The sequence below is a fragment of the Eleginops maclovinus genome, chromosome 5 (assembly GCF_036324505.1).
Source record: "Eleginops maclovinus isolate JMC-PN-2008 ecotype Puerto Natales chromosome 5, JC_Emac_rtc_rv5, whole genome shotgun sequence".
NCBI lineage: Eukaryota > Metazoa > Chordata > Actinopteri > Perciformes > Eleginopidae > Eleginops > Eleginops maclovinus.
Genome location: NC_086353.1, coordinates 14,743,602 through 14,770,905, shown reverse-complemented (window position 1 = coordinate 14,770,905; position 27,304 = coordinate 14,743,602). Strand labels below are relative to the sequence as shown.

The following is a 27,304-nucleotide window of genomic DNA, read 5'->3' as shown; positions in this document are numbered from 1 at the left end:
ATGCCAGTATTTGGTTGAATTAAGACATTTTCATAAAAATACTATGTAAAAATGTTTTGGAAACATGAAACAAAATATTGAATTGTATTTGATTACAGTGTTGTCGCTCACAAGTCTTGTGACCCAATAGTATTATGATGTCTGTATCATATGGTATTTATATCTTCAGCAACCAAGACTTCCAACTTCACTCAATACCAATACCAATTCAAGTGCTCTGAAACAAAGGGAGAAAAAAGACCAGGTTGAACCTTGGCTACCTGAATGTTATCAATGTTATCTATTTGCACTTTGGTTTAGTTGTTTATATTAATGACTAAATTAAGATTTTTCGAGAGCCATTTTCAGAGTGGCCTAGATTTTGACAAGACTAAACGAGGTACTTAAGTACTCCATCCTTTAAGGAGAAACACTTGACACTGTAACAGTACTGACTGCCAACTTCAGATGACTAGTTCACCTTTGGTTCTCATTTCAGGGTTAATAATGGTTAACAATATTGTAAGTATAAAGCTGAAATAAAATGTAAAACTATATTAACAAGCTTATTCCTCCATTGCTGGCTATAGTACCTCAGACTACAGTGAACAGTGTAGACTGTGAGTCTCAGTATTGTACCACCCCTGGGTACATTACAGTCATTTTGAACACAGCAATAACTCACCAACAATCAAGGTCCATTAGGGCTTATCTTAGAGTCCAGGCTAGCCTATTAAGTGCCCCACTGTGGAAGATATAGACACTGCCTTTTTAGTGATGTATGGCTTTTTTAAGGGCCCTTGAAAGGTTGACATGTTGATTGTATCTTAATGTTAACTTTACATTTTCCTGAGAACCTTAAAAAGGAGAGAATTGGTGTATACGTTGTATTTCCATTAAGACTAAAGTATCCTTATGTACCAAATAATCAGTTTGTTACAGTCATGGGAAAAAAAAAGTCCCTTAAGTCAGGAGTTATGGTTGGTTTGCATTTATATTTGAAACTAAGGATATGTTGTATAACCATTTTGTCATTAATTGGTTGTCATTTATCAGTTAATTTATGCAACCCATATGTGGCACTTTATTAATAATTCACTTTATTGTGATGTTCCACGAACACTTGAATATGTTATTCTGTATGTTGTGACATTTATATTCTGCTTTTTAATCCACATACAGTACACAGTTAAAAGCATGTGCTTTATGATGAGTGTTTGCAAACACATGATGAATGTGTTTCTGTCAGCAGATATTATACTAGAAGTAAAGCCTGGCGGTTTTTATAAAAAGAGAACAGAAATGTAATACATTTGACACTGAATGTTTCAGAAGTCTAAGGGACTGGTTTAACAGCACACTTGCAAAGTCCAAAAATAAGTATGTCATGTGTGCAAGGTCAAAGGCAGTGGATCCAAGAGCATCAACTATTGTTGCTTATGTAGACACAGCTTATAAGCACAAAGGGGCAAGTTGAAGTAGAATATAAATTGGATGTGTGTGAAGATTAATCATTGTCTTGGCAAATGTTGTATCCTTTATACAGTCGTGCCAATCATAGTGGTGCATGAGGAAAAAGGCTTGCCAAAGAAAGAGGAAAAGTCTAGACTGGTATCTCCAGGAATGGACATTGTTGCAAAACATACAAACACAAGACATAACAAATACTGTATGTAGTCCTCTCAGAATGGGTTTCGAAGTAGAAGGTGCATATTCCGTTTTGACTCAGTAATTCACAGTACGAGTGAATAACACTTAAATAGTGTTATCCACGTGTACTGTTAAAAACGGAACCCCACATCTCAAAAAAGGAAGTCATTTTGTATTAGTAAGGCTGAGACAGCCTTATTAATAGGCTTTTACTTTGGGGTAAAGCTTGATGTTTGATGGAAGGTGAAAGCAACATGAGAGAAAGGATATTTCTTTAAATAAAATTGGAGAGAGGTTTTAACAACGTCTGACAGGCAAATGTGTTTACAGAGGGAAGAAACAGGATACAATAGGAAATGTAAAAGCAGATCCCTATCATGGAAGTACTTTTCCATGATGTTTGTAATCGAATGAGTTGCACAAATGAACATGTGTGCAATCGCAGTTAGCTAAAAGGTATCAAATAATCAGAGAAGAAACTTACATTGTTCATGTACTCGCTCAGCAAGTCTTGCAGGGCCTGCCGGACAGCGTTGCACTCTGCCACGATTCGCTCACGACGATCATCACGTGTGCACGAGGAGTCAGCCATTAGTGCGGCACCACTGATGATGCTCTCCAAGCGCTCCTCCAGAGAGGGCCGAAAACGAGCCTCACTGAATGTCAGAGGGTCCAGGATGATCTTGTTCTGTAAGACATAAAAGACGTAGAAAGGTTAGGACAGTAATAAACGCCCATGTGGGTCAAAGAATGACCAAAAAGTGACCAAATAAAGAAACTGTAACAATCTGTAATTTATTTTTCATCATTGGCTTTGATTTTAATCCATTTTGCTGCAAAATCCAAGAAGCAAAAGGCAGTAGAATTTCCCTGTAGGCAGTTATTCCTGATAATAGATCAACAGCAGCATTATGAGTTGACCATATAAAAACATGCCAGAAGCCTGCCAGTAAACTACAGATATGGTTTTACGCTTATTAGCAATGGAGAGCGTATCAATAAAGTAGGACAATGCGCTTCTTTCTTCATAAATGATAGTGTTTTAATTTATTGGCAGGTCTACAGCACATGAAAAAACACACATGTGGAACCATCTTAGAACTTAAAAAAGAGCTTTAAAATATTGAGAGTGAGACATTTTCAGCTGTATTTCTCTCCCTCAAGGATAACATGTCCTGAAAGCGAAAATGGATGTCAAACTACCTTGAGATAAATGTTCAAATATGAACATTTATCTCAAGGCTTATCATTGCTTAAATGTCATAACCATTTCTACAGGATTTTAATAGTTCGGGGGAAAAAAATCCCATTTCAAATAAGGTTTCTTTACAAATTAATTACGATGTATTCCAATTGTATAACTGAATGAAACACTACAACAACAATCAGCACTGTACCATGACTAAGATAAGAAAACCAGGGGTGCACAGATAAGGTTGTAGACAGGGTACCATAGCTTCCATTGGAGATAAAACATTTCAAATGATGCCTCCCCACATATATGTTATTGTTAGATTATGTTACATGACCTATGCAGTGGGGAAATGACTGTCCCTGTGGATAATATGCTCATGCTATTCAAATGTGCTGTTCGTAGCAGTTAGTTACATTATGGGGTTAAAATGGACCATGCTGCATTTACAACTATATCCATAGAAATCAACACTCTGCTTTGTGAGCCCTGAACGTTTTTATTTTAAAATATAGTGCATATAGCTTTGATAACAACAATCTGCAAGAGTGTGTGTGATGATAAATACAGTTGCCATTTAGAGTGGGTTCTGCAAGTGAGCAACAGCTCACATAATAAGATGGAAGCAAAGGGCTAATGACTTTATGTTTGGAAGCATGGTATGGTGACCCTGCAAACAGTGTAAAACATTACACGAGTAACATCTAGAAACATGCGGAGACAAGTTATAAGAATACAAGGAATATGGCAGTGGCATACTTTTTTATGACTAACAATACAATTTGTTACAGTGGGTTCTATTATCTCTTTTTCATTCAGATTGCTATCTTACCTAGAGGCAAAATGCCTTTGTACATATGATTCTAACTGATAGGGTTTTATATAGAGCACAGTAGGACTTAACTTGAAACACATATGAATTTTTCCCCCTAGGCTTCTTTGGCAAAAATGTGAATACTGTGGTAATAAAGGCATTCATTTTAATGTTGACTTATCTTGTTCTGTTCAATTCAGAGGGAAAGCAATACCCATGCATCAGTGAATATACACGCCAACTTATGAAGCAGAAAAACAACATGTGCCTTCCAATTTACTGTGGAGGGTGTTTTTATCATATCCCATTTGCATCTATCCACAAGGGAACATTTACCTAATAGCAATTCCAATTTAGTATTTCCATCCTAAGGAACAACAAAACCAATTAAATAAAAAGCCTCTTTAGCTTCAGCACTCAGATCCACCATATTTGTATTTCAGTGTCATCTAAGCAGTAAATACACTAAACATTCACCAATAACTCTGAGGGGAAAAAGCTTTGAAATGTGTCTGCGTGGCCAACATTGTGAGTTTTACAGTGTTGGGTAATACTGTGGAGCAAAGGTGCAGTGTGTGGTCTCTCCTCAGACAGTCTAATCCTGGGGCAGGACGACAGACTGCCAAAGGATGCATTACATGTACTGTAAGACAGGGCAAACACTAAGCATAACCTACTTTCCATCTGTAGCGGGCAGGAAGGAGCAACAAATCTAATATTGTGTAGTAAACAAATAGAACAAAAAATAGAGAATGAAGTGAGAGTTTGGGGCTATGGAAAATAAATCAAATGTAATAAGAAGATCAGAGGAAGAAATTCAATGAGATAAAATTGTAAAAGAAATGCAAAAGGGAAGAAGAGGATGAATATAGAACAGTAAAGGTATTTCAGAAAAGACAATGAAAATGGTTTGAAAAAAACAATGTATATTTCATAGAATTATTTACAGGAATACCACAATTCAGACAAACGGAGTATTGATTAACAGAGACCAGTCTACAGGAGCTGCTTCCAGGTTAATGCTCAGTGTCTCCATGTCCCACTCAAGAGACAATGAAATCCTTTTCCCTATTCACTCTTACTACTATCACCTCATATAGTTACAGAGCCTTCAGCCCATTTCCATTCTCCAACAGAACTAATGTCATTTAAAGTGATCAGTTGCATTTGTGACATAATACTTCATAATGTTAGGCTTAGTCCCAACAATCAGCAAAGGGAGGAACACAATACATTCGTATGTGAGATGCACAAAAAAGACTGCAATTCAGTTTTACCATCGGTTAGTTTCTAGTGTATTGAGTCCTTTTGTAATGAAAATACAGACACAAAAAAAATCCCTTCTACCTTGCCTTCCCTTGTTGTGAAATGGCTATTCTTCTTCATGCTGACATCTACATCAAAAATGTATTTTAAAGAAGCCAAAAATAAAGAGAAAAAGCTCAATGTGCTGTGGATCTCAACATGGACAGAGGCAAAGACGAAGAGAACATGAAGTGAAACTCAGAACAAGCTTCACTCTACTCAATTGTTATTCCACGTGGTATGTCAGGTTGCAATTATCTATGGGAGTTTGGGAAAGGCAGAGTACAAAGAGTAGCTCATGTTGGGTTGACAAAGGCTGAGAAGATTCAAACATAATTGGCAGTAGCTGAAGTCTTCCTCCAAGAAGCTCATATCACTGACTGATAGTGTCAGTTCTCTCAATGAGCTCCGCATATTTGGGACTTGAGTTATATTTAGTATTACAGTCTTTCAGGTAAGTGTTAATATGTATTTTACATATCTACATCAGTTACACTTTACCCTCCTCTCGAGGTGCATAGAGTAAAGTCATCATCTAAAGCAGTTTGACTGGCAAATAGGGATTAGGTTTTGTGTTCAAGAGTTATTCAGCACTGCATATTTGCTGACACTAAATGTTGAAGCCTTTCAAAGCAGCATGTCAAAACGTGAAGAACATAGTATTTTGTTTTATTTCTAAGACGAGTACCAGGACAAACTGTATGCTCTCGTTGTTTTTCCTTTATGTCCTGTGCAGGTTTTATAATGCATTATAGTTCCATGATACAGGTTGTTTGCACAAAGCACTTAGACAGATCTCACCTGCAGGCTAGTGAAATAGTTAAGTTAAGTTTGTTTACGCTTTAAGCCTGTAATTCAACGTGAATGTTGATCTTGACAGGGTATATAATCCAGAGGCAACTCTAGGCAACTTGTAACCTCATCCACAAAGGTTGAGGTTATTAGTTTGACCCCACTTTGGGGCATCAACCAGCAAGACAGGGCACATGTCACATTATCCTTTGTCAAATGTGCCTTCAAGGACTTTAAAATGTTTGATGACAACTATTATGTCGAAGACGGAAGTTCAACAAAGTCTTGGAGATACCACTGTATGGCCTCTGGTGGCCCTATCCCAGGGTTCAAGGGATGTTTGGTTGTGACTATTACACTGTTTGACAAAGCTCTGCCCAAACCGGCCCAGGAGGAGCATTAGTCATAACTGGCTATTTGATTGATTAACTTTAATGAATAGCAGAAGACTCGGGGTTAGTGTTTCACCTTCTATTGTCACATAGTGGAAGACAATTTAAGCAACTTGACGTTTTTGTGGGTGTAGTAAATAACAGTGGGCTAGTTGACTCACTCTAATATTGCTACTTAGCAATAGGATATAGGAAAAAAAGGTTAATGAAATCCATAAAAGAGTGGGGGCATACAAGGTATTTGAGATCGTGTGACTAACAACATTACATTTTTGCACACACAGTTATATCATAATTACATCCCATCAGTGTAAGAAATTCTAATATGCTTCAGTCATTTTAATAACAATGATTTTATATTGCCCAACATCACTAAACAAAAATGTGCCTCAATGGCTTTTACAATCTGTACAACAAAATGCACCCTATTTCCTTCCTAACCACACCATGTAAAAAAAACTACAAAACATAACTTAAATGTGGTGAATTCATAAGTTAAGGTAGGCACAGCAAGCTGCCTGAGTTTCTTAGTCATCCAATTCACATTGTAATGGGAATATGTCCAAATAAACAATTGGCACTCATTCTACTGTATGTGCATACAACGCATCTAATCAGCCTTGTCCTCATGTAGGGGGGGTGAAATGGAGCATCTGTGTTTCCCTAATGTTTTTTTTTTACCTCTCAAAAAAGACAGCCCCAAAGCCACACTAGCAGCATGTAGCCAAATGTGCATACATGTTAACATAGTCAAAGCTCCAAAAACAGGGAATGTATATATTTTCCCAATACCTAATTTCCACATGTTTGAATCATAGCAGCAGAGCTGGTATGCACTATGCATTAGGAAATAAGTAAACATGCTATTTATTACGTGATTTGTTTATTGATCTCTTGTTACAAATAAGACTTACATTTTACAATAACATGTTAACCACATTCTGGACTTGACAATAACATATGTACTAACCTTTATATCACAAGTGTGTTCCTATAACTTCAGTGTCATATGCCGGATTTCAAATCAAATGTACTCAAGAAAAGCAATTTACGCCCCGGCCGTGGCGCAACTGCCTGGGGCACCTGCACCGGCGACCCGGGTTAGATTCCCGACCCGTGGTCCTTTCCGGATCCCACCCCAACTCTCTCTCCCACTTTCCTGTCACTCTCCACTGTCCTATCCGATTAAAAGCAAAAAGGCCCCAAAAAATAGCTTAAAAAAAGAAAAAAGAAAAGCAATTTACCACTTGGATTTGAATATTGGATAGTGTACCCTAACCTGTAAAGATAATTATTGCATTTATCCATCTATCCATTATGTCACCAGATGGACCTTCTGGGAAACAATAAATATTTCAAGTCTGAGCTTTTACCATGTCTCTATATTGTAAAGAAAGCTAAACTGAGTAGCGCTGAATCTTTTATACGAAAAACATCCGAGTAAACAGACCTCCATACACTTCATCCATGCAACCATTAGAAAAGAACAGCATTGACTGAACTGTGCCTAACGTTTCATATCATACAAGAGAGATGGTTAGGTAAAGAAGACACATTTGAGAAAATGCACTGTGAGTGAAGGAAAGCACTTTCAAAAACAGCTTGGAAATAATTGTGCCAAGCACCTATGTGTTATTGTGTCCAATCAAAACATAAAAGCTATTATAAGTGGATTGCAACCTAAGATTGAGGTAAAATTGGAGCAGACTAAACCATCAACTTCCAACAGTGCTTTCTGTGGGAGAGTTAAAAAGCACACCATGTACTAACCTTATTTGGCTTTGTTTCTTTGCTACACAGTTCAAATACTTACAGAAAACTGTTGTAGACCTTTGACAAAAATGGTTGTAGCCAGCTACATTGGATACTCATTCTCAAGCGAAAACTTTTAAATGTATTGAATTGTACTGTATAAATTGATAGCAACATGAAAAGTGGTTAGTAACCACAAATGCTGACCATCAAAAATCTCCAGCTTATTTTACATTTAAATATCCAACAGTCAACACTCATAGGCAATATTGCAGCCACAGAGAAAACTACAGTTAACCATATTTCCAAAATAGCATGAATTGTACATAGGCAATATGAAAATTATAATTTGTACTTTTCTCAAAGATGTATATGACTTCCCTTTGCCATTGGTGGATATTAACTATTAAATTGAGTGGTATTGTATTGCACCTATACAGTATGCTGTGCAGTAAACATATGTTTCTATAAAATGTAGCTTGTCCTCCAAAGGGTAAAAATACCACACACATATATCAAATGAAATCATTCTTGAATAATTAATGAAGAAACAAAGAGGGAAAATTGGAGCAGGGAAAGAAAAACGCACATGAATTGGTAAAACAGTGTTACCAGCAGGAAATCGAGCTAAAAGCGCAATACTAACAGCAGGAGCCCATGCCCCATTGAGCTCGCTGCGTCCAGTTTGAATACATTTCCACAACAAAGACTACAACTACAGTATCTCCCCTATAACATGTGCATAGAAACATGCTTGCTGAAGCTAAGTTGGAACACAAACAAGACTGGAATTAATGTACACATGTAAAAAAGAGCTGCAATGAACAAAGACAAAAGCCGTCCCAACCGCAAACAGGGACGTATTCAGTCAACAATCTGACTCTATGCTCCAGATGTCTTCGGCGTGTTTGAGGAATTACAGTATATGAATATTCTGAGCAGTGTTGTTTATTTGGGAATGAGGTGAAACAGAGGGGAAAAACAGAGATAGCTAGACAGATTCACAGAAATAGGAAGCCAAAAAACATACAGAATAGTCTCTCATAATAAATGAACCACTTTCACACACACATTTAGAAGAGAGACACATCTGAGTGGTCAGGGCATCTTGATTAATGATGACTTGTATCCTGCTGGTTTAATTATGTCAAGTTAGGCTATAACTAGACTGAGATAGCAGATTCCTGCATATGATTTCCTTGATTGGGGAAAAGAAATAACAACTTTTGGTATAATCAACATTTTACATAACATCAACACATTTTGTTCTCCATTGGCATTGCCCCCTTAATATATGCCAAAAACTCATATTCACACGCAACAGTGCTTGTATCACTCCAAGAGTCAACATTCCCTTTTCGGTAACTCTATGACTGTCTCATTTCCCACGTCCCACTGGGTTTGCACTGCTTGACATTTCATCCCTTTTCCCCACCCGTTTGGTTTTTTTCCTTGATCAATTTTCTCAAAAAGTGAAACAGTGAGAGCAGCGGTTTCAATGGGAGAGCAACGTTTGTTTTTGTTTTTTTCCCCCGCCTGGCTCAGACATATCTGCCATGGCATGTCTGGAAAAAAGAACTCAGAAACTGACTTCATCTATTGACTGCATCTTTGCTAAGTTACCATGACAACTAAGAAACACTGCATGATAAAAACAGTAAGAGAAAAATCTGCTTTTTTACTAATTTGTTTCCGACACACATACATTAAGGACCAACTGAAGGTCAGCCATCTTTTAAACAAATGAATGTCTTTTTCTTTATGAAGAGTTGCTCGTCGGGGCCTGAAAAGGCAATCAGAAAAACTATGTACTCTGAACTAATGTCTCAGCACTGATGCTCATGATACAAACTGTATGATATAGCTTGTGTTCAAAACTGTGTAGGTTAAATTATGAGTGTGTGCCCAAATGTTTATTAATGTAGCAGATGCACATAGACAGAGTCATAAATCATGCAGTATAGTAGCATAATAAGGCCAACACGGCTCCCCGCCTGCCCAGGTAATGGTAGTTGGAGCAGTGCCCAGTCTCCCTGGCATTAGACGGTGAATGTGGACCCACAGGAAGCTGCAAGGGAGATTTGAATGGGGGTTGATTTGGGGTTGAAAAAGGGTTTGGCAGGTCACACTATAGGAAGCCTTTTCCTGTTTGGGTGATGGCATAGGAGTATTGGAACTCTTCCTGACCATTTGATCTCAAATGCACTAGACAGAAAAAAATAAGCACTTAGTTTAAAATGTCAGTTGGGATATATTACATATTTATATCAGAACGGTCCTCGGATTACCAACATACTATATGTATTTATTCAAGCCATTTTTATTTTTTTCAAGGAATTAAGCATTACATGTTCAGCCCTGTTTCTTTTTTAAACAACATTCCCCTCTACTACAAAATGACAAACTGCTCTTAAGGCTCTTTTTCATCCCTCTTGGTTCCCCTGCAGATAAAGCCATTAAAACCAGTAGGCAAACTGCATGTCAAATGACGCTTTTAGTGAAAGTTCAAGCGGCCACACAATTACCATTCTAATTTCCTGATCACGCTGGGTCTGAGTCTCTCAGTTATTATCCAATGAATTCACTGGTTTATGTTCATGAGGCTGTCAACCAGTGATCGTCCTGGATAAAGATTATTTAATGACCTCACCTGTTGCATGTCTTTGCTGTCATTTAAATGTCACTTTACACCTCCATCATCCCACCACCACTGTCAAAGACCGTCTATGGCTCCCTAGGGAGATCACGAAAGTGGCTGACATTCATAAAGAGATACCTCCATACACACTGATTTCTCGACGGGTCAATGTCAAATATATCTTATATAAATATCAAATTGATTTTACACATTTTTTTATGTCTTCCTTGGTTTTAATAGTAGCTTAGTTATGTCTCTTTATGGTCCATGTACATATACTGTATGCTTCCGATGAAACAGAAATAGCCTTGTCAATCTATTAACCTTGCTGTGATATAAATTCCTTAATAACCAAAGGATCCATGTATTGTTTAAGAACAGCCAGAATGACATTCAAGCTGCCAATACATTGTCACAGAGTTACCGAGTTCACTACGCGTTATGCAGGTGTAAGAGTGTTATATTTAAAGATGAGCCAGTCTAAAGCAATCAGCTGTGTTGTTATGATCCTCCAGGTGGAAGCTGTCAAACAAGCAGGAGCATGTCCCACAGATGGTCATTTGACAGCATGTTTCCAGCTGTTTAAAAGAAGACTTATACGGAAGAGTGATCAGCAAAGGCACAACTGCCATTCCCATACCAATCTCATTTGTGTTTGGCAGATTGGTGCAATATTTCTAATAGTCAATCTGCTCTACTATACCTGGGACTGCAGGTAATAAGGATAGTATACCTGGCAAGTTACAGAAAGCAAATGCCAAACATATTATTCATTAGAAATTATGTTTAAGTACGAGATAAATGATGGTAGGCTTCGGCAAAATTAGGAGCTTCTGACAAATATGTTATTTCGGAAGCCAAAGTTTATTTTTTCAATAAACAATACAGTAGGTCCCACTTATTTCCTATTAAATAAAGTTACATTTAGCTTGGTTTTATAGGCAGTTTTCATTTGTAATGAAACATTATTTGTGTTATGTGTCCATGCAGTATCATTGTGAGGTATTATTTTCCACCTCTCACTTGACACAGGTATTTTGTTGAAGCTTATATTGTTTTTATTTATAAAAAGCATAGAAAGTTGTTTGTTATAGTAAAAAACCCTCAGAAATGTACCAAAGAAGTTAATTAACAGAAGCCTCACAGCAGACAACTATTCACTAAGACATCGGTGCCAGGTATTATGCCCCTAAGAGATACTCATTGTTGGAAGTGGCAGTGATTATGTTTGCCTTCTAACAAAAGCAAACAAAATAAAAAGCAATGAAGCAAAGGACAACAACTGCACATCAATCAGTCTGCTGAGATTCTGCCACAGCCCTTGAGGAGAGGACGCGATTGACTGACCTCTAGCACAGGTTTAGCGAGAATGTGTTACCTATAAGATCTTGGAATAGACAGAAATATCCCCCTCACTCTCAGAACCAATCTGTAAATACCTGTGAAAGTGTCCTTCACAGTAAAGCCGGGGCCAAAAATGTCAGTAAATGAAAGTATTGATAGTGTCATATCTGCCAGACACCCTAAAGTAAAAGCAGTGGAAAAAAATAAAGTAATGGTATATACTTTCATTTTCTGTTATGTCATAATCAGGTGTGACAGACACAATGCTAACTCAAACTCACCCACAAAAGAGTCCTCTGAGTAAGTATAAAGTTGCTTGTTTCCATAGCAGTCCTTATTTCCTTTCATATACATAAAATCATAAATTATACAGAAGCAGTCGTCCACATGCGTGACATCAGCTAGGCTTCTCTTGGCTGGTATTAACTCCGGGCAGTGACTGTCGAAACAATAATAAGGGGAGCATTAGATTTGATTGCATGATCTTGGAGTGTAGGGGAAGTGGGGTATAATGCCCCTGCCTCAAGCTGCACAGTGCACAAAACAGGCAGATGTTGACGCCAGAGTTCTTGCACTGCGGTGATGCTTATATATATATATATATATATATATGCCACAGAAAAGGAGTGCAGGGATCAGAGATAGCGTGGAAGTTAATTCCTGGCTGAGGCAGTGGAGTTGATGTTGAAACAAAAAGTAAAAAATATAGGAAGATGTTTGAAAAAATGCAAGGAGGTCGCATTTTTTATGGACTACAAATGAGCTACTTCCAACTTAAACAAATGACTTAAGCAAGATATATGCCACCGAGGTTGGGGATGGGGGTAATTTTTGCCATCATAGCTCAGTAGCTAATCCCCATTTATTAACCCCTGTTTACTGCATGTATGAAAAAGTAATACAAATTGGAGGGATATAAAGATATAATTAACATCTAAATGTGTGTTTCTTGTCCTTCCCATTGCCCTATGGGGCTATCTGAGGAGAAAAGGGTTGGAAAGAAAAGGACTTTACTAATTAGTCAGCAGGATCTTGAGTAGATCCTCTCATCCACTCTGTATCAGTGAGTCGGACTGTTGCCCCTGCTTCTTAATGAAAATTAAGCCCACCCACAACAGCGCAATGTGTCTAAATGTCCATAGTGACCAGGGCAGACTAAGATACACACACACTGTCTATGTAGCCAGAGGTGTTGCCATGACATCGTATATCTTCTGTTGTGATATCAGACATGCAGTAATAGTAAACAAAAAAGGCTTTTACATTGAGTGTGGCTGTCACAGCACAACTGTATGTATTAATGATGGACAGTTATGGGATAGGGCATCAAACATGATTAATGTATGTGCATGTCTAACACTGTAAGGCCTGCGGTTGAAATGTGTGTTGGAGTACAAGAAACAGAGGTCTCTAGAGGTGGTTTCACTAACTGTTAATGCAAGTGCTTACTAAAAAAGTATGAATTACTGAATGACACACAGTTCTCTTGTACAGTGTCGTTATAACTTAATATTTACACCAACTAACTGCCTGGTAACTAATTCAACGTACAATAACGCAGCAGTCACAAACCCGTCCACAGTGTGAAGTTAAAACATGAAAATATTATGTCTGTCAAATATTAACTTACTGACTTACAAATTGCTATTCAGAGAGTACATTTACATCAGAAATGTTTACTGCTGCATTACTGGTTTGAGATTCAAGCATGTTGGTGAATCCCAAATAAGATAGTTAAGCCACTCTACATAAAAGGCAAAATGTTGTAACGATCCCTCCCACAAAATAGACAAATCAAAATAATGTATCACATGATGTTTTGCTGTGTAAATCATTTCTTTTCATATCATATGCAAATTCAAATAATAAAGTATCATCTACTGAATTGCTCCAGGGGTATTTTGATCGGCAATATGAAAAATATCACACTGTTCCAATTATGATATGTGTTGTTTGTTTTCCCATTGGATTTGTTACTGAAGGAGATGCACTGCTTTTTAAGGACTGCTGAGAAACACAGGAAAGAACTGAAGTGAGGAGAGAGGCGCGTTTGACAGTCATGTTAGAGGAGTCAGGGCTCAAGGTTTTTACTAACATGCCCTGGGGCTGACAGGGACGGTCTCTCAATATGGAGTACCAAGACTTGTCCTGGTGGGCTGGGAGTGAGAGTGGGAACCTTGACGAGTACAGGACATTCCCCAGTGCTGATGTAATGAATCTCTTATTTGCAGGATCTTTTTTCATCACCGTCTGCTACCGCTGCACTTCCACGTCTCTCCTCTTCTGCTCGTGTTTTGAAATAAATACAATTGTTGGATTCAATAAGGAACCATTTATTTAATATACCCAATGCAAGTAGGCCATATTGGTGCTGATGCATCAAAGAGCACTTTATGCATGTATCATTTATATTTGTTATGTGCGTATTCTTCATCTGACCGCCTTATAATGCAATGCAGGCGTCAGACTGTCAGCAGAATAACACACCAGATACTTGAGCTGCTCAGCCTAACAACACCATTGAGCGTCCCTGTCCAGTTTCCTTTGGAGCAGACATAAATATACATATCCTCTATAATTGAAAAATATGCAGGCACATGGGGAATTGTCGTAATTTGAATACGAATACAGTTCTCATTTAATGTTCTGCTTTGTAAATTCTGTATAGCAAAACGATAACTGCCATCCCTTCAATAGAAATTATTCTGGTAGACACTGCCTCTGTCCCTCCCCATGACCCAGCCGCCTCGCCCCTTTCTTCCAAAACAGCTGCTCTCCAAATCCACACTCCGTACAACGGCTTCTGGGACTGCACAAAAGCATTGCCTCTACAGAACGAAAATATGAAGTTTCTACTGTATATGCAGCAGAACAGCAAAAGGAAGAATCCATATTTTCCAACCTGGATTGTATTGTTATAGTATTGGTCAATGTGGCTATAGGTCAGTGTAATATTGTTCTCATCCTTGTCATTGAAGATAGAATGAGCAGTTACTTGTTGGAAAGAGTAACCTCTCCAACAGAGTCAAACTAGAAAAAAAAAAACCTCAGACAGATAAACAGTCCAACTTAAATTAGCAAAACATTATATGAAGTTGATCATTCGGTGTATTTAGTGCTGTATGTTCCTTATATAACACCCTTCATGCACAACCTTGAGTTTTGTTTGACTGGTTGCTCTTTGTCTTTACTCAAGTGACTCACACGGCCTGCATTCCTCACATCAGAAAACTCAATAGTAACTTCACAATATGATCAAGGCTGTGACTGATGGAACAGACTAGTGACAACCCCTCCATCCCTCCGCCCCTCTATCTTTAATGCATTTCTAACCCTCATATGCTGCATTTAACTGATACCTGAGCAACAGCATTTCCACCTTTCCTCTTATCCTTAGCTGTGTGTTGTTCATTTATGTTATTATAATGAATTAACCATATGTAGCTTTCTATCAAAAATGCCATTTGTTTGATTTGGTTCTGCTTTTATATGTATATTTTGGTGGTTTTGACCTGTAGTAAAAGCAAGGCAGTGGCAAAGACCGGAAGAATAACCCTGCTAGATATAACACAAAGGGATATCATGATTGATTCATTTTATAGTTTCAACTTCCGATAGATCCTGACCAGCTGCTTCACCGCCTGGTGTGGCAGTGCAACCGCCCTCAACCATAAGACTCTTTAGAGGGGTGGTGAAAACTGCACCTCACCAGGATGGAGCTGCAATCCATGGAGAACATTCTACACCCAGCAGTGCAGGAAGAGAGCCAAAAAGGATTATCAAAGAGCCTAATCACTTCAGCCACAAATGTTTTGCCTGCTGCCGCCTGGCAGAAGGTACCGCACTATCCGGTCCGCAGCACCAGGCTCAATGACCGCTTCATCCCACAGGCCATGAGACATCTGAACTGTTGAGGTGGAGTTTATGCTTATAACCTGCATTCACTACATTTAGAGAATGTATTTGTAGTTACTGACCAATGAAGATGTTGTTATTGGCTTATTTTTATATTGTATCCCTTTTATAACCTGCACTTAATGTGGACATTCCCATTTTGTCTTTGACTTTTTATGCTTTATAGACATTTAACTTGTTGGGAAATGTTATATGTGTAATGCCAACAACCACTTCTTTGTAATTGCTGTGCAAATTATACACAATTAAATCAAATTTGAATTTTAACTGGAAGATAAACAATTCAATGAAACAATAAAGTACTTGAAACGTCTGATTCCCAAATATATTGTGAGGAAAGTAACGCATTCAACGTGTTTGTTAGACTTGAAGGATACAAACAAGGCATGTAAACATAACTTGATTTTGTTTATAACATAACTCCTTAAACATCTGCCAACAGACAAACAATTAAAAGTAACTTTAAAGAGCTGGCAGCTCTCTTTACAGATGAAATGAAATTTGATAGAACAGGGAAGAAAAAAAGCAGCAATAGCAGGAATTAAAGCAGCAGCTCGGCATGAAACATACCCATGTCATTTGTACTACCAGACTGAACGACCAACACATCCCACTGAACCTGCAGTTAATAGAATTAAGTGCTGCTACAAAGGCAGCACACAAGATAAAGTCTGGCAGTGGGTTTAAACATAAAATGTTGATCACTCACTTTCTTATTTCCGAAGCATGAAAAGCATTGGATCAGTAAAACTGCACATTGTTTTCACACAGGCAGATTACATCACGGTCTTTTACTCAAGATTTACAGTCATTTGTTTGATGTTCAATCATTTGTTTGGGTTGATTTGCTAAATGAGAATGGATTTATCAACAAAGCATCCACTGGTGACGAAGGCAACTGGGTTTTTACCTCGGTGTGGAGAGGCAATGGGGGATGGGGAACAGGCAGCCAGTGGTCTTGGCAAGAAAGGCAGACTCATTTTCAAACAAAACTTTCTCTTTTGAAAGATGCAGAAGAAGCTCAGAACCTTCAGCCAAAACATGTTTGCTATTGGATGCCATTGAGGCTGAGAGTGAGAGAACAAGTGCACACAACGTCGATAACAAACTGCGGATGCTTTAGTAGGCACCAGTAAAAGATTTAAAGGACTGTAAATGGGATGAAGGCAAAAGATGTGGAACTAACAAGATGAAGACATAAAGCCGGCAAAGCAAGAGGATAAAAGAGAGCAGTCAATTTCATTGCAAGTCTTGACAATGAAAGCAATGCTGATGAGGAGAGCATTCCTCAGACAAAAATCACAACCTTGTTAAGTTATGATCTAAGTAGTTTCCTTTTAAATGTATACAAAAACATCATGAACCCACTGTGTTGAACTTTAAGATTGTCAAAACTCCATTTTAATGGGAATTTGACGTCTTGGTAATGGGAGCACCTCCTTGTCCTTCAGGGAGGTTTGTGTTTTTAGTTGTGTTTGTCTGATGAAGCACACTAATAAGCATCATTTTAGAAAAAGCTCACTCATTCATATAAGCAGGACCAACTTTCAGTCTCTGAAATTATTTTTTGTGCGTCTGAGCAGTTGGAAAACAAAAAAGAACAAGAGGAGGGGAAGTGGCTTCGGTTATGATCTGCTAGTGCTGGGCTCTGGATCATCTCTCTATGCGGATGTACTTAGTGCCACGGAACACTACATTATCTGAAAATGACTGCTAAATTGGCCTGTCAAGAAAACTATACTCATCTTAGCAACTTCACTGGTGCATTAGTGCTTCTTCCAAACATAGATCAGGGATATGGGGCATATCTTCCGTTCTGGAAGCCACAGGGGGAAATTAGAGAGTTTCTGAGTGCTGCACTATTCAAACATGTACTATTGCTATTGGTTGGCTTCCCTTGCCTGTCTGATTCCTAGCTGAGCTGCTTGAGATGTTCTTATGACTGCCGGTCTGGGGTAAAAAATTTAACTACAGTGAAGGAATTAAGTATTTGATACCCTGCCGATTTTGCAAGTTTGCCCACTTACAAAGAAATCATAACTCTATACTTTTAATGGTAGGTTTATTTGAACAGTGAGAGACAGAATATCAAAAAGAAAATCCAGAAATGTAAATTAACGAAGATATATTAATTGATTTGCATTTAATTGTGGGAAATAAGTATTTGAGCCCCTAGAAAACAACAAGAATTGTGGCCTCCCACGGACCAGTTAAATAAGTCCTTTTGCTTTAAGAAAGTTCTCCTGATGTCAACTCTTTACCTGGATAAAAGACACCTGTCCGCAGTCAATAAATCAGATTACAACCTCTCCACCGAAGGCCAGACCAGAGACAGGTCTTGTGATCATGTTGTAACTAATGTCTAAGGACATCAGGGACAAGATTGTAGACCAGCACAAGGCTGGAATAGAAGACAAGACCACCAACAAGCAGCTTGGTGAGAGAAAGACAACTGGTTTGATTATTAGAAAATGGAAGAAGCACACAATGACCATCAATCGCCCTCGATCTGGGGCTCCACATCTAAGATCTCGCCTCTTGGGGCATCAATGATCATGAGAAAGGTGAGGATCAGCCAATAACTACAGGGGAGGGACTTGCTATTGATCTCAAGGCAGCTGGGACCACAGTCACCAAGAAAACTATTGGTAACACACTATGCTGTGATGGATTAAAATCCTGAAGTGCCCCTGCTCAAGAAGGCACATGTACAGGCCATCTGAAGTCTGCCAATGAACTTGAACATCCCTCCTGAGATGTGCGCACATTTGGTGACCAACTACAAGAAACATCCGCCCTCTGTGCTGTCCAACAAGGGTTTCTCCACCAAGTACTAAGTCATCTTTTGCAAGGGGTTCAAATACTTATTTCCCACCATTAAACGCAAATCAATTTAAATCTGTTTTAAAGTGCTTCCTTGGATGTTCTTTTTGATATTCTATCTCTCACTGTTAAAATAAACCTACCATTACAAGTATAGACCGTTCAGTTCTTTGTGGGCAAACTGACAAAATTGGCAGGGAATGAAATACTTATTTCCTTCACTGTATATTTCCTTTAGCCGCTTCAACTTCTGCTTTTTCCTTGGTTCAAATAAAAGCCAAGAATGTTTGATTATCATTCCAGTCAAAATTGAACATAATTTCTCTACCAAAATGCACTGAAAATAATAGCAATTTTCTCTGGATCTGACACAACCATCAAGTTCACCTTTCTTGCTCCCCTAAGCTATGTATTTAATACTTTCGCTGTGCATCTCCTGACTTAGAACTTCAGGAGGTAACTTAAATCAACTCCCTCTGAATTCAAGTTTTTAAACTGCTGGGGCCTGAGGACTCATCCATCCCCTAATAGACTATACACACCCTGTAAGCATAAGGTTTATAACTATAAGAAAAGCACTGTCTTTTGTTAAATAAATGTCTAAAATACCACTGAGCATACTCAAAAGGGATTTCCCATGCCCAATGCTGAATGCAGTAAAAAAGAAAGTAACAGGAATAATGGAAGCTATTGTTTTAATTTTGAAAAAAAATTTGAAACTACTTTTTATTTAAACGTAGGTAGGGAAGCAGCTCATTTACTATCTTTTGTTAGGTTCTATATCAAATGCACAAGGATTCCCATGCTAGATATATCTATTTGCAGAAGAATAGCCACCTCAAAAAGACTTTATGAATGTGTGCATTATTGTTCAGAGATAGTGCAAGAGTATCCGTTTGTAGAAATATTGCATTTCAGAAAATCTAAATCAAAACTTTATGCAATATAATATAGCTCTGTGTGGCTGGCCAGGACAGTGAGATTGGCCTTAAGCAGAGATAATGTCTCTGAGGCTTGCTTCCCTGCTTTTACATTTACTTGTATAATACTGAACAGATATGACCAGAGGACAACCTCAGCCTTTGCTCCTATGGGCAAAACTGTGCACTTTATTTCAATACAAATGGCCTGGTGAATGAATATATAAATATATATGTGTGTGTGTGTGTGTGTGTGTGTGTGTGTGTGTGTGTGTGTGTGTGTGTGTGTGTGTGTGTGTGTGTGTGTGTGTGTGTGTGTGTGTGTGTGTGTTGGCATACAGCACATCATGGACTGTATGTACAAGAGCCAGCATGCCCCCGCAGCCATGAGATTGAACAGAGCTGAGTGGGCAAGCTGGCAGTTGGGGCTCCTACAGAGAAGACCTTGACTGGAAGGCAAGGCACCTTTAAAAGAAAAACAACAAAAAAAGTAATTTGTTGCACCTACTCAGAAATCAATCCAAAGAATTGTATGCAGAGAGAGCATGGAAGATGCAGTGATCAAACTCGTGTTGGTTATTGTTTCCTGTTTAATTTGGTACATACATGTGGAGAGGGGTTAGAATGTTCTCAGTTAATTATGGTTTTCCTTCTACATAAGCATGTAAGACAGGAAAAACACCCTAACGAGGATAAATTAAAGCCAACCTTGAAAATATGAGTATACTTGAGTTACTAAACCATTAGATACATTATGATAAATGTAAAGTACTTTCACCATGTTGTTTGGATCATCAATTCATGTAAATTCAAACTGCTTAAAGTGGCTTGGCAGAACATCAGTCAGTCTAATCTAACATGACTAAATCTATAACTGGAGATAAACAAGAGGAGCTGAGTAATTCCAGAAACATGCTTTGCAACTGAGCTTTTTAGAAAAAGAAACTGGAGAGGCTGATCACAATGGATCCAAATTGACAAGCACCAACTGTAACTAGTATGGATCTCTGAGTCAAATTTGCCAAGGACCTCTCCCCACTCTCCTGCTTCTATCCAATGCTTTATTGCAACCAAGACGAGACAGGCAGTGGCTAATTACTGTACATACAGCAACAAACAAACCAATACTTCTCTATCTCTCTGGTCATGTCCCATTACTTCAGCTTAGTTCTACTATTTATATTTCTCTTGACAGGTGCATCTGTCCATGGAGACTGAGGAGGTGTTTCAATCAGCAGGCAGAGGATGTCATAATTTAGAGGTGTACCTCTGGGCTAACACATGGCTTAGCCAAGGTGAAAATGACAGAGGGAGTGGAGTTTTATTGAACACAACAGGGTTCTTGTCAATAACACTGCCACTTGGTGTTGTGTTCGATGATGTTATTAATGCTTGGGGTGTGTGCGTGTCTATACAGTACATGATTGTGCATCTGTGCATGTTTGTGACCTTCCCCAGAAAGTATCAGTTGGTGCAAGATTCAGGATATACTGTTTCCCCTCTGTTAGTTTCTCACAGGCAACTACAGATTGTGTTGAACACCCACATGTTCAAGCGCTGAATCAATGTGAGTCAAGGAGAGAGAAAAAAAATCGAGGAAGGGGAGACAATGCGGAGGAAGAAAGCTGAATGTGCCTGAGCATGTGCATGTGAGCAGGAGAGGAAAAGGGAAAGAGGGAGAGAAAGAAGAGAGACTGAAATGAGACAGCAAGGATAGAAGTGCACAGATTGATATAGCAATTACCAAGAAAGCTATCTCTCAGTTAGGAATACATCTACATACATTAGAGAAGGGTTGCTCTCCAGCCACAGTTTCTCAGAGGTTGGCTCAGCAGCATCTCATACACAAACGGAGCAGGCGAAAAGGTCATCGCTGGGCAGTCACTGTGCACACGCAAGGATGAAGAGCCCATCTATCGTGTATGATGCTCATGAACCAAAGAAAGAAGTCCATCTTGTTGGCAAGGGAATAATGAAAACAAACTCCGAAAGCAGAAGTCTATTTTCATAAACAGGCATTTTGCAGACAACAAAAAAAAAGATGGACAGACAAAAAGATCAGTTGCTCTTCACTGTTCTGCCGTCTAAGATGTTTATTGGAATTCACAGATCAGCTGTATTTCAAGGGGTCTCTCAGTGCATCATGCGATAAACATAAACATGGTCAATTGACTGTCACTGCACAGATGGAGGACTCATGCAGCATTTGGAAAGCGACTTACACTTGGAAGCAAGGCTTGCCAAAGTGAGATTCAAAAGGACTGGCTTGCGCACTATCCCTGAGCTAGCAAGTAAATCCGGTTATAGTTAGCCTATAATGTATGCAGAGCGGCCCGGCATATGCTTGTGCAGTGTGACTACAGGCCCTGCAATATATAGAGTATGAGTTCTGCATGAAGTACAATACTGCCACCAAATTGGCTCAGCGTATGCATGTAAGCATTTCAAACACCTCTGTTGGTTCAAGACACATCACACAATGAGGAACAGAAGGAGAGAGAGGGAAAAGAAGACAGAGAGGTGAGGGGGAGTGAGAAAGATGCTGTGTAAATAACGCCCTGAAAAAGAAGAAAGAGGTAGAGGGCAAGCAGATGGAAACAAAAACCATGGTAAAAATGATCCGGTGCGACTTGGATCTCTGCCGCAGGCTCAAAGCTGTGTTCTACTAGTTTGCACTTTGTGTGAATGAAATGTGTTTTTTAGTGTGTGGGTTTTTCAGTGTGTGTGTGTGTGTGTGTGTGTGTGTGTGTGTGTGTGGTGTGTGTGTGGTGTGTGTGTGTGTGTGTGTGTGTGTGTGTGTGTGTGTGTGTGTGTGTGATTACAATACATTCACATCCACTATAACCATTGACTGAGTTTTTAGGTCGGATAGCTGTAGGTGTGTGAGAGTTGTGATGACACAAACAGGCTTGGATGGGAAAGGGAAAAACAGAGGTGTGCTAACTGCGTCGTGCTCTCTTTGCAGGCATGTGGAAGAAAGGAAATCATTCATATCCTACGCATGTGGGCTGAAGGGTCAAATGTGTAAGGCTGGATCTGGCGAACTTTAACACAGAATTATTTTTTGACAAAGCTCCATTCAAGGATCTTAGACCATCGCAGCATCAGAAGATAGCTCCCATCTCATGAATAGCACAAAACCGTACAAAACCATACATGGTAATGCAGACTGCTCTGAGTTGAGAATGAGTCTGACTGAAAATCTCTGTTTCTAAGGACTTGCAGGAAAAAGGATAAAAATGGAAAAGAGAAAGGGCGGGGACTTAAGTGAGGGACAGGACGGAGAAGTGTTGAAAGTAATTAAACACTGCCATCTGCTGGTCATGTTATGAACATACTGTATGCTTCAAATCTGAGGCTTATGTATTTGAACAGCTGCACCTTTGACCACATGTTTGCATTGATCCAGCCAAAACAGATGTGACACACAAAGAACACAGGGCTGAGCCCAAACTGACAAAAAATGGTGACATTCGCACAATGCAATTGTGTATCCCTGCCCAGAAAGAGGAACATTTAATTTGCTGGTTGAGAGAGAAAAAGCGGTGAGGACAGAATGATCATTTTGATGCAATCACAATTACGTTAAAAGACACCATCCCCATCTTCTTCCCTGGTCTCCTTGGCTCATCTAAGGAAAGCATCAGCAGCACAGGGATAGAAGTAAAGACCTTTGTAATGCATACTTGTATTGGCAGGGTTTCTAAGCTCAGTTACATTACCTGTGTCATAGTGCGTTGTATTTCTTCTGAAAAAGGTCCATGAGAAGTACTTACTTTGCTGCTGCTCACAGCCTGATGTCTTTGTGTGTGACACTTCAAATAAGTGTGAGAGACCAACAGAGTCAAAATTTTAACAGACTGTATCAGGTAGTTCTTGCTTTGACTGTACAAAGATAAGAAGGCTCAAAGCGGTAGAATGACAGGCGTACAAAGAGAGAACTTTTGCATATGCAAATGTACTCGGCAGTTACAAGGTGAGAGAGAAAGAGCCACAGTCTTTCTGTTTCCTGCCTGCAGGTCAATGCTCACTCAACACGAGTCCTCTTCAGAAACACATCTTTCTGCATGTATTAAAAACAACTTGTATCATTTTAAAATACATTATACTTCTGCAATATTTTCTTCAGCAAATAAATAACTCTTACCCTTGTTCTTTAAAACTAATAGAATTGCTACAGTGTGTACTGTGACCTAAAAAGCTGTGCGCCAGTGTGTCTTTACCCACATACCCACAGGGCACTGACTCCATCTGTCCTCCCACTGAGCTCAGAAACCCAAAATAAAGACTTTCATTTTAACATGACAGGGCTTTTCCTGCACAGTGAATTTAAAAAGGTGGCCATCCTCAAATTCTATGCCGCCTTTACCAAAACCAGACTGTGACCTGAATACTAAAACCTACTTCCAGACTGTTGAATCTTTCACTGACAACTGTTATTGCAACATTTCAACTAAATCAGTCAAGAGGAGTGCTTGGTCAAAATACAATACATTTGGGTGATATGATGACTCATAAGCGCTGGCTATTATACGGTGGCATTATGCCGTAATTTACATTAATAACACAAATGAGTTCATGTCTTAACTAACTGCTCATGTAACAAAGTATAACAACTGTTATGGAAACATATTTGTAGTATGTTCTGTTTGAATATATTTTAAAAAAGAACCACTATGTTATTCAACATGGTTCAATGGTTTTAAAACGTGTTATTATCTTTATAACAGTCTATGCTTCATTACATACAGTAGACTGATGAGGTCATCTGCTTAAGACTCAAGACAAATGTTAAAAGTAAACCAATGTTAGATGAAACGGGTAATTTGTTCAACCCCAAATCAGTTGTCTTTTAAAAACTGCAAACAAATTGATTAACATGAAGTCAATGTTGACAAAAAAACATTAACATTTACAATTACACAGAATTTTAAGTAGAAACTATTGGAAAACATTGACCTCTCTAAAGTTAAAGGTGGAGGGGGTTGTTATATGCCAAGCGACATTGAAATTAAGTGAATTCAACCTGATGCTGACCTCCCCTTTCTCTTTTAATAGATGTTGTACCTCAGTGTACTTAGGTGACCCTTTCCAAACTAATTATGTTTGTCAGTAAATAAAGAATATAGATGAGGTCATCCCCTTTCCTTGTCTTATTCATAAACTGCCCTTTCAATCCAGCTATAGACATGCATCTGTGTGCTGCATTTAAAAATGTTGTTTGACCTTTCGTGTCACAGACTGTATATGTTCAGGAGCAGTTGAGGCAATGCTCTCAAAATCCTTGTTATTTTGTATTATACTGGCATATGAGCCACAATATTCCTTCAAAACATACAGTGTCCTCAGGGTGTTTTCTCTAATTAAACATGGAAAGAAATTCACATAGCGGGCGATCTATTCTTACTGATTTGTCCGTGTTGTCGTGCTGTTTTTACAGATGATTGCACATTCTTGGCTTTGAGATAAAGCAGATGAAAGGTTCTCTGTGTTCTTTTCTTCAATTTTCGAAAAAAGAATTGCTCTCATACAGTATGATCTGAATTACTCATTCCTCAGTAGGTCTGAAACGCATGTAAATTATCATGATGGCTTAGTCAAGCATCTACATTTTTTCTTTGACTAAATGTCCTGTAGCGTCTGTGTGAAAGATGCTCTAATCTGAGAAACATTATGATATGACTTGAGAATCAAAGAGACAAAACCAATATGGGATGACATCTGTTTGGCAAAGAACTTGTCCATATCCTGTCATTGAAATGAGCACCATCATACAACAAAAAATAAACAAACCAGCGTCATATTAAAAGAGTCAAAGCTGACTTAGGCCAGGAAGCAGCACCCAAAACAGATAAACACAATCATCCAACACCAAACTGAGATGTACAAAAGTGGGTGCTTGTGGGTTTGTGCAGATGAAAAAAGAAGATGTGAGAGATTGAGGTTATGTGGAAAACTGCATATAGCTGCCCCAATTGTGTATTTACATCACAACTATATACCCATGCTGTGCTCCATTGTATGTGCATGCTCTTTACCATCCAAACACATCAATAATAAAAGTATGTGTTCAAAAAACATGTAGCCCATCACAGTCCCCCTGTAAGAACCGTGCCTCAGGCTAATTACCTAGCATATCAGGTCATTACTATTCTGAGAGGATCCACCATAGTCTGTGTCTCTGTGGTAAGTTAGGAATTAAACATGCACCAGCTTCAGCAAGCACAGAGGGCTAAGCAAAGGGCAATTTGTCTTATCTAACTGCTGCCTGTCTGCCGAATTAAATCAAATTATGCAGGTCTTTTGCATTTGTACAAAAGTCATAGCGTTTTACATAAAAAACAAAGTCAATCGATTAAATTGGACCTCATGCAGAATAACAATAAAATAAGCAAGTTCAAAAGAAACTAGGTATTAAGTGACTAAACTGTAAGCACTAGATAGATTTGACTTGTTAAATGTATTATGTCAGAGTGTATGATTCACCCCGTGAAATTTTTTTTCGCAGCAGCAGCAGCAAGTAAAAAAAATGTAAGCTACTTGCTGTATCCAAACATTACCACAAGGGGTCACTCACATACTGTGATCAATAACACTTAAGTACAGCACATATTTCAAAGACTGGGTTCATCCTACCAGAAAAAAAAACAGCATTGTAGTTTTTGAGCAGGGGGAACTATGACGTACATCCGAGGAAGAAACAACTCTGACTTATAATTAAAACTAGATTGGGTTCAACAATATGTTTATACGTGGGACAAAAGATTATAAATAAATTGCATACTTTGAGAGTAAGTAGGATAAGGTGTGTATTTGAATTGTTTAATTAGTGTTTCATTTATCAGAGTATTAAATGATGCATCTCAAAATAAATAGAAATGATGATAAATGATCAACTCCTCTCCTTTAATTACAGATGCGAATCAGAGCATTTACTGCAATTCATCTCATGAAATGCACAGATTAAGTACCTACAGTTAAAAATGTCTACCTGATAGCAATTGAGAATTTGTTTTAATTGATACAATTTGTGTATTGCCTCCCATGTGCTTTCTTTCATCCAAACTTAGTCTACTCAAACATATCTGTAATTCAACACCATATGTTTAGAATATGGGTTTACTGTAAGTATCCTTCTATCATTATTGGATTGGATGTAGTTCAGTCAGACAACTCATGTGTTTCACTGATATGTTTATTAGAAGCAGCATATAGTTTAGGTTTGGCGTCTAGGCTCGGGCTTCATCACTCCACATATAACATTGAGTGATGATTCGATAGCTAACCCCCGAGCCTAAAGGTGGAAGTTGGGATGGAAGCTGGTGGTGGGGCAGGCGAGTAACTGCAACGTGAATGCAGCAGCAAGCAGTGTGTTGAACGCAGCAGCAGCAGCAGCAGCAGCAGCAGCAGCAGCAGCGAGGCAGAGGTAGGCAGATCTGACAACTTAAATAAAGTGCCAGATTTAGGAGACTGTGTTTGGTTGGTTGTGAGAGTGGCGAGGGGCGTTATGTGTGAATGTATCATTGGTGCTCGAGTTGACTACCTGAACTAGCTCGCAGGCTTCGCCCTATTTGTCTTAAACATTACAAACATTATTGGATCCTGATGAAATGCTGTTGTGTTGAGTGGTATCTTAAAGGCAAAATGCAGCATTTATTTATAGATGCTCTGAATATCTCAGCTGATTACAGTATTTCAAATCTACATGTTTAGGAAAACACAATTTGGCTCTCATCAAGCGTCAGAGATTGAAGGGGAAAAGTAAATCAGAGCACTCTTTTCACCCTT

The 27,304-nt window shown here is 38.7% G+C and overlaps 1 protein-coding gene across 1 annotated transcript in view; it reads right to left on the bottom strand.

Annotated features, from left to right (window-relative positions):
* Positions 1–27,304, bottom strand: part of ctnna2 (catenin (cadherin-associated protein), alpha 2) — a 256,736-nt gene that overhangs the window by 179,609 nt on the left and 49,823 nt on the right. The window contains exon 7 of the mRNA XM_063882786.1: positions 2,114–2,317. Coding sequence (XP_063738856.1) covers positions 2,114–2,317 — 204 coding nt within the window. The remainder of the gene's footprint in view (positions 1–2,113; positions 2,318–27,304) is intronic.